Source organism: Sphaerodactylus townsendi, linkage group LG08 (genome assembly GCF_021028975.2).
Source record: "Sphaerodactylus townsendi isolate TG3544 linkage group LG08, MPM_Stown_v2.3, whole genome shotgun sequence".
Classification (NCBI taxonomy): Eukaryota; Metazoa; Chordata; class Lepidosauria; order Squamata; family Sphaerodactylidae; genus Sphaerodactylus; species Sphaerodactylus townsendi.
In genome coordinates this window covers 107,846,861-107,859,422 of record NC_059432.1, presented here as the reverse complement: position 1 = coordinate 107,859,422, position 12,562 = coordinate 107,846,861, and the positions used below count along the sequence as shown (strand labels likewise).

The following is a 12,562-nucleotide window of genomic DNA, read 5'->3' as shown; positions in this document are numbered from 1 at the left end:
AGAAAGTTTTGTACTGTTGGCCCTACTCTGGTACCCGAACCAGTTGCGCAGAGCGGATCTTTTGAATAGTACAAACATCGACTATCTGTTGCTTCTATTTTCCCCATTTGCTCGTGTTTTATTCTTTGACTAAAGGATACGGTAAATATTAGTTAGCATTTTTTTTAACCCGCATTACTAATTTTTTAAAAAATCAGCCCAGCAATTAATAGGTTATATTTGAGTGAGCAAAAGGCATTTGAGGAAAAAAAGAAGTCTTATACTTACTTTAACTGCTTATTCATTGGATAAAACTGTTGAGCACATTAGAGAAATTCTGTTTGGCAGCCAGAAAGGGATAGAGCAGTGATGGCGAACCTTTTTGAGACCGAGTGCCCAAATTCCAACCCAAAAGCCATTTATTTATTGCAAAGTGCCAACGCGGCAATTTAACCAGAATAACCAGCCAGGGGCCAGCCTGCTGTAGCCTCCAGCAAGCCTCATATGCGCCACTCTGCACCTCTCTAGCATCTCTGCTGCCTCTGCCTCTGAGGTGCACGCACATCAAGTCCAGCGGCCCAGGCCAGCCTAGATGTGGGGGGGGGGGGGCGATTTCCCCCCCACATGACAAACTCTGTGCGCTTGTGCCCACAGAGAGGGCTCCGAGTGCCACCTCTGGCACCCTTGCCATAGGTTTGCCATCACTGGGGTAGAGGCTAGGCTAGGGTGATCAATTAGGGCTGAGATGACTGGGGATCAGATCCAACCATGGAGTGCTTTGTGGCTCGGAGTAGTCCCTCTCTTACCCTAACCTACCTTGCAGGGTTATGAGGAAGAGCGGCCAGTCTACACTGCCGTGGCCTCTTTGGAAGAGTGGTGGAATGCCAACCAGTCTGAGGGAGACCGTCTGCATTTTCCCCTTCTATCAAAAGTCCCCCAAGTGTTGATCTAAATTAAATTAGCACATTGTGTAGCCCTGAAGGCCGAGTCGACGCATTTGATAGCTCTCTACCAATATCTCCCACAAAGCATTTGTTATCAAGTTTTCATCCTCTCTGCCTCGTGAAAGGCTCCCCCCTCCCCATTTGTGAGTTTTGTCTCAGCCGTTGGTTGCTTTTTATGAGGAGGTGCTTGAGGTATCACTCTTGCTGCTTCAGTCTTTGTAGAATAAATACGTGGCTTTGTAATATCGAAGGCATTCACGGCCAGAATCCCTAGGGCGTTGTGGGTTTTCCGGGTTGCATGGCCGTGCTCCAGTAGCATTTCCCCCTGACGTTTCGCCTGCATCCGTGGCTGGCATCTTCAGAGGATCCTCTTCCTCTGAAGATGCCAGCCACAAACTCTGGCAGCATCTGGGCAAAATGCTACTGGAGCTACTCTAACAATGAACCCGGAAACTCTAACTAACTTGTCCCTTGGCCAAAAGACAGAGCAGAAGATCCAGGGACAGAGGGCAGAAAGTATGCAGTGGAACATGAGGGCAGAATGGCTGTAGTTGAAAGGGAGAATGAAAAAAGGAGAGTGAGGACTAGAAACCTGGAATCGCTGCTGGATGTGAAGATTCGTGTAAGGCTGCCCTGTTGCGCTGAATGCAGCCCACAATCTCTGCTTTGCAGCTTTCCCCAGCTGGTTTAACATAACACAAGCCCTGCTGGATCAGGCTGTCTAGTCCAGCATTTTGTCACACACAGCGACAGCCAGTTCCTCTGGAGGACCAAAAAACAGGGTTTAGAGACCAAGACCTTCATGAGACCATATGAAGGACCCGGCAGAATCAGATCAGTGAGGGTCCATCTAGTCCAGTGGTGGTGAACCTTTGGCACTCCAGATGTTATGGTCTACAATTCCCATCAGCTCCATGCTGGCCATGCTGGCAGGGGCTGATGGGAATTGTAGTTCATAATATCTGGAGTGCCAAAGGTTCACTTTCTCACTATGGAGTCCTGAGTCAGGGAGTGGGCAATTATTTTTTTCCATGGGGGCTGCACTTAAGGAAACAGAAAATATTGTGGAGGGCGGGCCAAAAGAGGCTGGAACTCAATTCCTGCATAATAGGGGCTGATAAGTGACAGACAGGTGCACAAGATCAACTTGGAATCCCAGTGGCTTAGCAGTTCTGCATACAACACTATTTGGCTTTCAAAAGAATCACTGGAGCTTAACGCCTACCTGCATAGTTGTCCACTGTGACAATCAAGCAAATGGGAGACTCAAGTCCCATTGACCTACTTTTTTTTCATCGACTGGTGCTTTTGAAAGCCCTTGAAACAGGCAGCCAAGGCAACCTGGCTTCTGCAGGAGGCACTTTCAAAGAGGAGAAGTACCCAGAAGCCACTGCGCCATAGAGGCGTGGCCTTTCTCTCAGAGGGAGCCCTTTCCGAGAGCGCCAGTGATGCAAGGTGAAGGGGGGGGGGGAAAGGGGGAGGGTTAAGCCGTGGAGCAGCGCCTGGTTCTAAACCAGGTCCCAGCACTTTTAGAGCCAATAGGCCAGGGCCAAGTCTGTCATAAGGGCCAGTCAAGGTCATCCGGTGGGCCGGATGTGGCCCCCGGGCCGTATAATGCCCAGGTCTGGTCTAGTCCAACATCTTGGCTTGTGCGGTGAGCAACCAGGTTCTCTGGAGGCCAAGGCCATCTTAAGAACACAGAAAGAGCTCGGCTGGATCAGACCACTGGGACATCTAGTCCAGCATCCTGTCTCTCACAACAGACAACTAGTTCCTCTGAGGACCAACAACTGGGCACAGAGGCCGTCCCCTGTTAAGAACGTCAGAAGAGTCCTGCTGGATTAGACCAATCATCCACCTAGTCTAGCATTCTGTCATACACAGTGGCCAGCCAGTTCCTCTGGGCATAGAGGCTGAGGCACTTACAACGACACAGAAAGAGCCTTGTGGGTCAGACCAGTGGTCCACCTAGTCCAGCGTCCAGTTCCAGAGGACCAGCAGATAGGACCTGGAGACCAAGGCCTTCCCCCACGCTGTCTCCCGGCTCTGGTCTTCAAAAGACGGCTTGCCTCGGGATGTGGAGATTCCCCTTATAGGGTCCCTAACATCATTGGGACCTATTATTCTCTTTTGGGAGGGTTGCATATGGGTTCGTGGGATACTGTTTTAGAATGTAAATTTTAACTTATATATATATGTTTTTATATACGATATAATATTGTTCACCTCCCTGAGCCCTTCAGGGATAGGACGGTATATTAAATCAAATAATGAATAAATAAATAAATTTTATTTATTTATTTATTTATTATGAGATTTATAAGCCGCCTCACCCCCGAAGGGCTCGAGGCGGCTCACAGAATGGCTGCACATTAAACAACAGTCAGCAAAACATTTCAAATACAAAAATGCAGCTTAATTCATTAAAACTTTAAACTTTAAACTTTAAAACTTAAATAACAGTTACAATTCCATACCGGTTAAAACAACAAAGCGCCTGATCTGAAGGCCAGCGGAGGGAGGGGATAGGTAGGACCCAAGATGGAAACCAGGGCCCGGCCAGATGGAAAGCGGCAGCTTCAGTGGGGGGTGATAAAACCGCGGCCAGCCCCCCCCCAAAGGCCCGGTGGAATAGCTCAGTCTTACAGGCCCCTCACGAGGAGACTCCAGCAAAGGAGTCCCGTAGAGGGCCGGACACTTGGAGGAATAGGAAAGACATTTGTTCCCACCCAGAGCGAGGCCAGGGCCGTGGAGGTCCTAGCCCGGGTCGAGGCTCAACCAGCAGCGCCACTTCCCATGAGACCAGGGATCTCCAGCAGCTCACTTGCTGCCCAGGCCTGTAGCACCAGCGGCCTGTTTGGGACATAAGGGACATAAATTTAAAAAATAAATGGCTGGTCACCATTGACAGTAGCCACTGCTTGCCCCCCCCCCGGGCCTTATTTTTGCTTTGCAGTCACCGGCTTGCTTTCCCCTGGCGGGCTGCCGTCCATAACTTGGGGCTGTGTCCACGCGCAGGTTTGCACGAGCCAGGAGCAAAGATTTGGCAAGGGCGGCACGCTTCCCAACAAAACGCTTCCAGGCTGCGTTGCAGATACCAACCAACCCCCCCCCCCACGCCACCCAGGCGGAATGGCTGTGTAGCTAAACAGGGTGCTCTCTTGCTTCTGGCTCCCGTCCCGTCTTCTCCTGTTGCTGCTTCCCAGTTTGGCACTGGGTCCTTCCCGAGGGCCCGGTCACTTGTCTGGCGGTGGGTAACTCCTTTCTCTCTCTCTCTCTCTCTCTCTCTCTCTCTCTCTCTCTCTCTCTCTCTCTCTCTCTCTCTCTCTTTCTCTCTCTCCCCTCTCTCCTTGTGTGTGCGTGTGTGTGCGTGTGTGCGTTCGCTAACAGGGAGGATTCAGGTCTCTCCAGGTAAAAGCCTTTTCTATAACCCTATTCAGGTTGGGATCGGGGAGGGTCCTAACATCAGTGCTGCTTGCTGCGTGGCGTCTGTTGCGTTCACAGTCTGCAGGGGAAACGGTGGCCGCGTAGGCTTCGGAGACACACCGGGGCCCTGGCCGGAGCATCTTGCTTTTTCAGCCTCTGTTAGGAAAGGGTGTAGTTACGAACGCCGTGATCCCCAACGTACGCTGCTTCTCTGCATCCTGGGAAAGAGAGCGGGAGGACGCCAGCTAGCTCCGCCTCTTCCTGATCCAGCTTTCCCTTTTAATCCTTTCCCAACAGTGTGTACCCTGTTTCCCCGAATATAAGACATCCCCCAAAAATAAGACATAGTAGAGGTTTTGCTGAAGTTCAAAATATAAGGCATCCCCGGAAAGTAAGACATAGCAAAGTTTTTGTTTGAAAGTATGCCCGATGAACAGAACACAGAAAAATAAGGCATCCCCTGAAAATAAGACATAGCGCATCTTTGGGAGCAAAAATTAATATAAGACACTGTCTTATATTCGGGGAAACATGGTAGTCGGTCAAGTCCCAGAATGGCTTCTTTTATCTTTCTCTCTCCCTCCCCCAGAATACGTGACTTTGCATTGCATCCTGGAACTCGGGTTGCCTGCAGGTCTGTTTCACTAGTTGGTGGTGGGACATTTGAGCCGGGCTGGAAACCACCCGGCGTTGCGAGTCCCTGCGGGATGCAGCCGACGGTTTGCATGCAGAAGAAAGTGGCAGTTAAGACCAGCTCGCTGTCGCTTAATTTCTGTGTGTTACACACTTTGCATCTCGTTCTGTAACATTTACTAGGGAGCAGGGAGACGTGGGCTCGGACCATTATTGGGTAGGGGTCAAAAAGTGGAGGCCTCGGGTCAGGTTGGCCGTCTGCTTTTCCCATCTCCCAGCCTGTCCATGAGGTAGAAGAGGTTTGGGGAAAGAAACCTATCTGGCAGTAGAAATGAGAGGGAAAGAGCCAGTCTGGTGTAGTGGTTAAGAGCAGGTGCACTCTAATCTGGAGAACCGAGTTTGACTCCCCGCTCTGCCACTGGAGCTGTGGAAGCTTATCTGGTGAACCAGATTAGCTTGTGCACTCCAACACATGTCAGCAGGGTGACCTTGGGCTAGTCACAGTTCTTTGGAGCTCTCTCAGCCCCACCCACCTCACAGGGTGTTTTTGTGGGGGGTGGGAAGGGAAAGGAGATTGTAAGCCCCTATGAGTCTCCTTACAGGAGAGAAATGGGGGAATATAAATCCAACTCTTCTTTCTTCTAAGATACTGTGGGTTTGGGAGGCTGTAGTTAGTGTCAGCCTTTATCACCCTCTTTGTGTCTTGACATGGTCCTCTCGGACTAAGCTTCTTGGACACATTTCTAAGCAGGGCTGCAGGGGGCCCAAACACCACCCCCTTTCCAACTCTTCCTTCTCCACTCCCTCATGAGCTAGAAACGTCCTTTTTTAAAAACCAAAGCTCGGTTTGCTTTCGTGTTCGGCAGCGTTGTCCAGTGCTTTCCAGCCTGCCCAGATTTCGGCGCACACACATCCAAATTGCCGCAGCCACGGTCGGATCCGGCGGTGGGGCGAGGGGAGCTGGCGGAGGGGGAAGCAGCCGCGTTTCGGGGACCGGGCCTCGCTAACCACGGCTGCCCCTCTCTCCTTTCTCTCTTGAAGCATTTCTACCAGAGCAGGGCCCAGCCTCCGACCAGTGCTTCCCGGGTGCAGAGTAACGCGTCGGCTCGGCCTGGCCCGCCCACTCATGTTTATCCAGCTACTTCCCAGGTGATGATGATCCCCTCGCAGATCTCCTATCCTGCTTCGCAAGGCGCCTACTACATCTCTGGACAGGTGAGGGCTGGGGCAGGGGGGGGAGACGCAGGCCTACTCCGCAAGGGGTGAGCGGGGAGAGCGGCCTGCACCTTCCCGAGCTAGCCGAGCAGCCCGGAAGCTGGCCCCAGCGTGCCTTCCTGTGGGGCGGGCTTCCGACTCGCCCCGTTTCCTGTCGCTGTCCCTGCTGCTGCCCGCCTGTGCCTGGTGACGCCCCCGTTCTGGCTGCCACGTTTTCTGTGGTTATCTGTGGCCGACGCCATTTTTGTCGCCATGGGGCGGCCGTGGTGTGTTCGTGTGTGTTTTTATGTTGCTTACGGGTGTGCATGCAAATATTCCTGGTAAATCACTTTGGGTTATCAAACCTCTGGGAGCAGCAGAGAAAAGATACCAGGCTCTGGTGAGGGGTGAAAACAGATGTTTAGTGGCTCCAGGCTGATCCATGAGGACCAAAGACTTAGCCTGTTGCTTCTGGGAGCGTGGAAGCCACAGAACTTTGTGGTATTGGGGAGGGCTTTGACGGCCGGAATCAGCTGGCTTTTTTGTGGGCTTGGTGGCCGTGGTCCAGTAGTTTTTGCTCCAGTGCCAGCAATAGATGCAGGTGAAACGTTAGGAGCAAAGACTACCAGACCACAGCCACCAAGCCTGGGAAACCCCACAGAACTTTGTGTAGACTCCCTGGTTTGTGGGAAACTTTCTCGTTTAGTGGCCCTTGTAGCCCATATCATACCCTGTTTCCCCGAATTTAAGACAACCCCGGAAAATAAGACGTAGTAGAGGTTTTGCTGAAGTGCAAAATATAAGGCATCCCCCGAAAGTAAGACGTCAGCATGGATGCAGCTGTGGAGCGGAAAAATAAGACATCCCCCGAAAATAAGACATAGCGCATCTTTGGGAGCAAAAATTAATATAAAACACTGTCTTATTTTCGGGGGAAACATGGTAGTAGAGGTTTTGCTGAAGTGCAAAATATAAGGCATCCCCCGAAAGTAAGATGTAGCAAAGTTTTTGTTTGGAAGTATGCCCGACGAACAGAACACAGAAAAATAAGACATCCCCCGAAAATAAGACATAGCGCATCTTTGGGAGCAAAAATTAATATAAGACACAGGAAAGCGGATTATTCCGCCATGCCTTTTCTCATCCATCCGAGACTGCTTTTGTAAGACGTCAAGACTTGGGGCAAGATTTCTGCAACTGAGGGGCAGGCATCGGGAGCTCAGCCTCCGCACGCCCCGGTGGACTCGATGTGGCCCGTGAACGGTGTCCTGCAGAGCACGATCCCGGTGGATGCGTAGCTTGGAGTGGGATAGAAGGACCTCAACGGCATAGAGGCTGTTGTATCTCTTTGGCACGCCCGGTTGAACTCACCACCCTTCAGCTAGAAGTGATTCGGTCTATCAAATCAAATAAATAAATAGCACATAATTACGAGTCAGCCCTGCGCTTTCAGATTGCTCTTTGACGCCTTCTCCCCAGTCCCCTTCTTCCGAATAATTGCTGGAGTTTACAGAGAGAGAGCGGAGGTTGCAGCTATTCAAAATGCAGAACTCGGCCACCCTGTTCACATGCTTTCCAGCCCTGTCTGGTGGCCCATGAGTCAGTGGGGCAGATGAGCAGGCTTTCCCCACAGCCGCTTCCTGCCCTTTGTTGCAGGATCCTGTCGCTTATTCATCTTGCTTTCTGCCAGCATCTGTTGTAGCGTAAGAACCAGTGTGGGTGTAGTGGTTGAGAGCCGCGGACTCTTATCTGGTGAACTGGGTTTGTTTCCCTGCTCCTCCGCATGAAGCCTGCTGGGTGACCTTGGGCCAGTCACCGTTCTCTATAAACTCTCTCAGCCCCGCCTGCCTCACAAGGCGTCTGTCGTGGGGAGAGGAAGGGAACGGGAGTTTGTCAGCCACCCCGTGTCTCCTTATGGGAGAGAAAGGAAGGATATAAATCCAAACTCTTCTTCTTCTTCTTTTGAGCTCGGTGCGCTTGAGCGGCTGTGGAGAGATCAGGGTCTTACCTGACAGGTCTCTGGCATTAAGCGTCCTTGTCATGCGCCGGTTCCGTCCCCCGCTTGGGTTTTGCTCCAGCCGGGGATTGTTGCTGCGGTCCCCAGTGACGTCGAGGCTGCGTGTCCCCGCGATCTTTGCAAATGCTAACCTGCTGCCCCCTCCCTTCTCTTCTCTCCAACCCAGAGCCGATCCACATACGTCGTTCCGACTCAACAGTACCCCGTTCAGCCAGGAGCGCCGAGTTTTTACCCTGGAGCTAGCCCGACAGAGTTTGGCACCTACGGTAAGCAAGAGCGCATGAGTCCCATGTCTGGAAATGTGTCGCTTGGATCAGTTGGCGCTCCTGGAGATGTTGCTTGTACATACTTTTGGGGTTGCCCTAACTGGGTTTAGACATAGACATAGACAAGCCTTTACTGGCATACCAAATTACAATAAAACAATTGTCCATAAAAGACAGATAAATGCAACAAACATTCAGAGTCTTATCAATAATGTAGTCCAGTGATGGCGAACCTATGGCACGGGTGCCAGAGGTGGCACTCAGAGCCCTCTCTGTGGGCACGCACAAACAGAGTTCATCATGTGGGGGGGAAATTGCCCCCCCCCCCATCTAGGCTGGCCTGGGCCACTGGGCTCGATTATTAGCATTAAACCTAAGACCTAGTTTTGGGGAAGCAGTATAGGTAACCCTGTTAAGCGCTGTTAAACCCCACTGATTTTCATGCAAAGAACTAAAGCGCGATCCTTTACCTGGGAGTAAGCTCGATTGCTGGCAATGTGGCTTGCTTCTGAGTAAACCCTCCTACAGTCGTGATTCACCCGTTCGTAGAGTTGCATGGTTGCTTCAAAGCAAAGCCACCAACTACCACCAAGCTTACTCTTGAGTAACGCATGCCTCGGAGCCAACCATTTTTTCTAAACTAAAACCTCAGTATTCAGATTAAATTGCCATGTTGGCACTTTGCAATAAATAAGTGGGTTTTGAGTTGCCGTTTGGGCACTTGGTCTCAAAAAGGTTCGCCATCACTGGTGTAGTCTGACATCTCCAGTTAACTTGGGCTAGCTCTGTCTTGTCACAGTTCAGAAGCTAAGCGGGGTTGTTCCCTGTTAGTATGTAGATGGGAGACTGCAGAGGAAGTCTGGGGTTGCTGTGCGGAGGGAAGCAGTGGCAAACCACCTCTGTCAGTGTCTTGCCTCGGCAGCCCTGTGGGGGGCGCTGTAAGTTGACTGCAACGTGACGGCACTTTCCATCACCTGTCAGCTCTGTCATCACCTGGATGGCCCAGGCCAGGCCGATTGGCCATGGTGGCAGGGGCTGATGGGAATTTCATTTGTTAGTTTTATATACCGCCCTCCCCCTGAGGGCTCAGGGCGGTTTGCAGCAAGATCAAAACATACAGTAAAACATAATTTAAATATTAATGACATAAAAAACAGAACCCATTTAAAAATGTGCATGGCGCCTGGCTACCCCCCTCCTCCCCCCCCTGGGAATTGTAGTCCATGAACATCTGGAGAGCCATAGGCTGCAGACCCCTGGTCTAGGGTTTATGTGTAGAGGTAAGCAATCACAAACCGTCTCTGTCAGTATCATCAGACCTCAGAAACTAAGCAAAGGTCAGCCCAGCTGTTCAGCGGTAGGCAGTGGCAAATCACCTCTGTATGTGTTTTGCCCTGCCAAGCTAGTTCGCTGTTGGAGGCTTAAGCAGGTATGAAATTTTGAGAGCCAGTGTGGTGTAGTGATTAAGAGCAATGGACTCTACTCTGGAGAGCCAAGTTCGATGCCCCACTCCTCCACCTGAGTGGCAGAGGCTTACCTAGTGAGCCAGATGTGTTTCCACGTTCCCACATTCCTGCTGGGTGACCTTGGGCCGGTCACAGTTCTCTCAGAACTCTCTCAGCCCCACCTCCCTCACAAGGGGTCTGCTGTCTCTGCAGACTTTTTCTGTGTCAAGTGTAGAATTGGACATAATTGACCATATAGATCTTTTTGGGATCTGTACGGATCTGCATCTTTTGGCCTCTTGGAGCCTAGTATGAAGGAGATCAGGTTCCAGTTGTTTTCTGACCTTCCTACCTTTTAGCAAATTCAGGGTTTTGCTCTGTGTGTGTGTGTGTGTGTGTGTGTGTTGTCAAAGGAACAGTGAACAGCATATTCTAGTGGAGGGAGGGATACAACCGCAGGCCATGAGGTACACCTTGTTCTCGGCTAGTAAACCTGGGCTCCTGCTGTTCCACTTCTAGGCGTAGGCAGGGATTTGCACAATCGTTCATGCTCGTCCATATTTCTCTTAATTTTATTTACATCGTTTGTACCAGTGGTGGCGAACCTATGGCACGTGTTCTAGAGATGGCACTCAGAGCCCTCTTTGTGGGCACGCACGCCGTTGCCCCAGTTCGGCCACTCGGCAGTGGCGTAGCGCCAAGGGGTTGAGGGGCACATGATACACTGGCGCGTGCCCCTGCAGGGCGTGGCAAGGCCATTCCAGGGGTGTGACGGGGGTATTTCAGAGCGTTCCAGGGACGTTCCAGGGCAGGGCAGGGGGAGACGGGGTGTGGGAGGGATGTAGGGCGCACACGTGCCCCCGCACTCAGTCTCTAAAAGGTTCGCCATCACTGGTTTATGCCCTACCTTTCTCCTCAAGGGGGACCCGAAGTGGCTTTCATTTTTCTCCTCTCTCCAACTCTGTGAGATATTTTAGGCCAAAAAAGTGCAGGACTAGTCCATGGTCACCCAGCAAGTTTGCATAGCAGAGTCGGGATTTGAACCCGCCTTTCCCTGATCCCAGCCCAACTGTGGCACCACACTGAAGAAGAAGAAGAGTTTGGATTTATACCATGCCTTTCTCTCCTGTAAGGAGACTCAAAGGGGCTTAGAACCATCTTTCCTTCCTCTCTGTAACAAACTAGTAAAGTCCAGGCAAAAGTAACTGTAATGAGTTCTTTATTGAGCTGGCATTCATAGTCAGAAACAGGCAATGCGAGAACTGAAACCCAGATTACAACCCACAGCTTTTAGCAGACAGGCTCCCACCAAAAAAGGAATAAACAAGGCAGGACTTCACATGGAGTTTCACACAGACTGGCAAGCAAGTAAAAGATAACCAAAACAGCAAATTTCCCCTTCCCGGGCGTTAAGCCAAGAGTTTCCAGCAGGAACCTCGTCAAGGTCAGAAAACACACCCACACCCACACACCCACACCCACACACACCCACACACCCACACACACACCACTTTATACTCTCCCCACAACCGACACCTTGTGAGGTAGGTGGGGCTGAGAGAGTTCAGAGAGAACTGTGACTAGCTTCAGCTGGCATGTGTGGGAGTGCGCAAGCTAATCTGGTTCACCAGATAAGCCTCCACAGCTCAAGCGGCAGAGCGGGGAATCAAACCTGGTTCCCCAGCTTAGAGTGCATCTGCTCTTAACCACTACACCACGCTGAGCAGATAATGCTGGCCTTGCTCTGATTCAGAGTAAAGCAGCTTTTCGTGTTCGTATGGATCAGCGGTCGAGCTGGGCTGCCTTTAGAAACCGTGCTTAGTTGGAAGAGGACGGGAAAGCAGCTTGTAAGCCGCCTCGAGTCTCATTACAGGAGGGAAAAGGGGGATATAAATCCAAACTCTGCTTCTTCTAAAAATAGACCGAACCCCAGCTTGCGTCAGAGTTCCTCTGCAGATTCAGGGACAGGTCCTCCTTCTCTTTGGCCCCTTGTTTGTGCTCACTGGTCGCAGCAAACTCATGTCTGGGTGCTTGCGTGGATTGGCTCCTCCTTTCGGACAAAAAGGGGAGGCAGGATGAGGTCACGGACGTATTTTTGCTCGGCATGTAAGTTTTAGACAAAATAATAATAAGAAGAGTTTGGATTTATATCCCCCCTTTCTCTCCTGCAGGAGACTCAAAGGGGCTGACAATCTCCTTGCCCTTCCCCCCTCACAACAAACACCCTGTGAGGTGGGTGGGGCTGAGAGAGCTCTGTAGAGCTGTGACTAGCCCAAGGTCACCCAGCTGGCGTGTGTGGGAGTGCACAGGCTTATCTGAATTCCCCAGATAAGCCTCCGCAGCTCAGGCGGCAGAGCGGGAAATCAAACCCGGTTCCTTCAGATAAGATAAACAAGCTCTTAACCTCCTACGCCACTGCTGCTCATTATCCTGCGAGTGCAGCCGTGTTGTGGCCCAGTCTGCACTGGACCAATCAGAGATCGTGCCCTGTGTTGGGCCACATCCGCCCAGCTCAGTAGGACAGCTCGATTGGGAGGAGGGCGCCCTTCCCTCCACCTCCGGCTCCCAGTTTCCTGGCCTCTCTCCCCTCGCTTGCTGCTGGGGCTGTGTTAAACATTAATCTTCCCTGCCAGAGGCCCTGCAGACTTTAGCCCCGTT

The 12,562-nt window shown here is 51.5% G+C and overlaps 1 protein-coding gene across 1 annotated transcript in view; it reads left to right on the top strand.

Moving 5' to 3' along the window:
- EIF4G1 (eukaryotic translation initiation factor 4 gamma 1) overlaps nucleotides 1-12,562 on the top strand; it is a 119,140-nt gene that overhangs the window by 40,513 nt on the left and 66,065 nt on the right. The window contains 2 exon segments of the mRNA XM_048506946.1: nucleotides 6,024-6,197; nucleotides 8,360-8,459. Coding sequence (XP_048362903.1) covers nucleotides 6,024-6,197; nucleotides 8,360-8,459 — 274 coding nt within the window.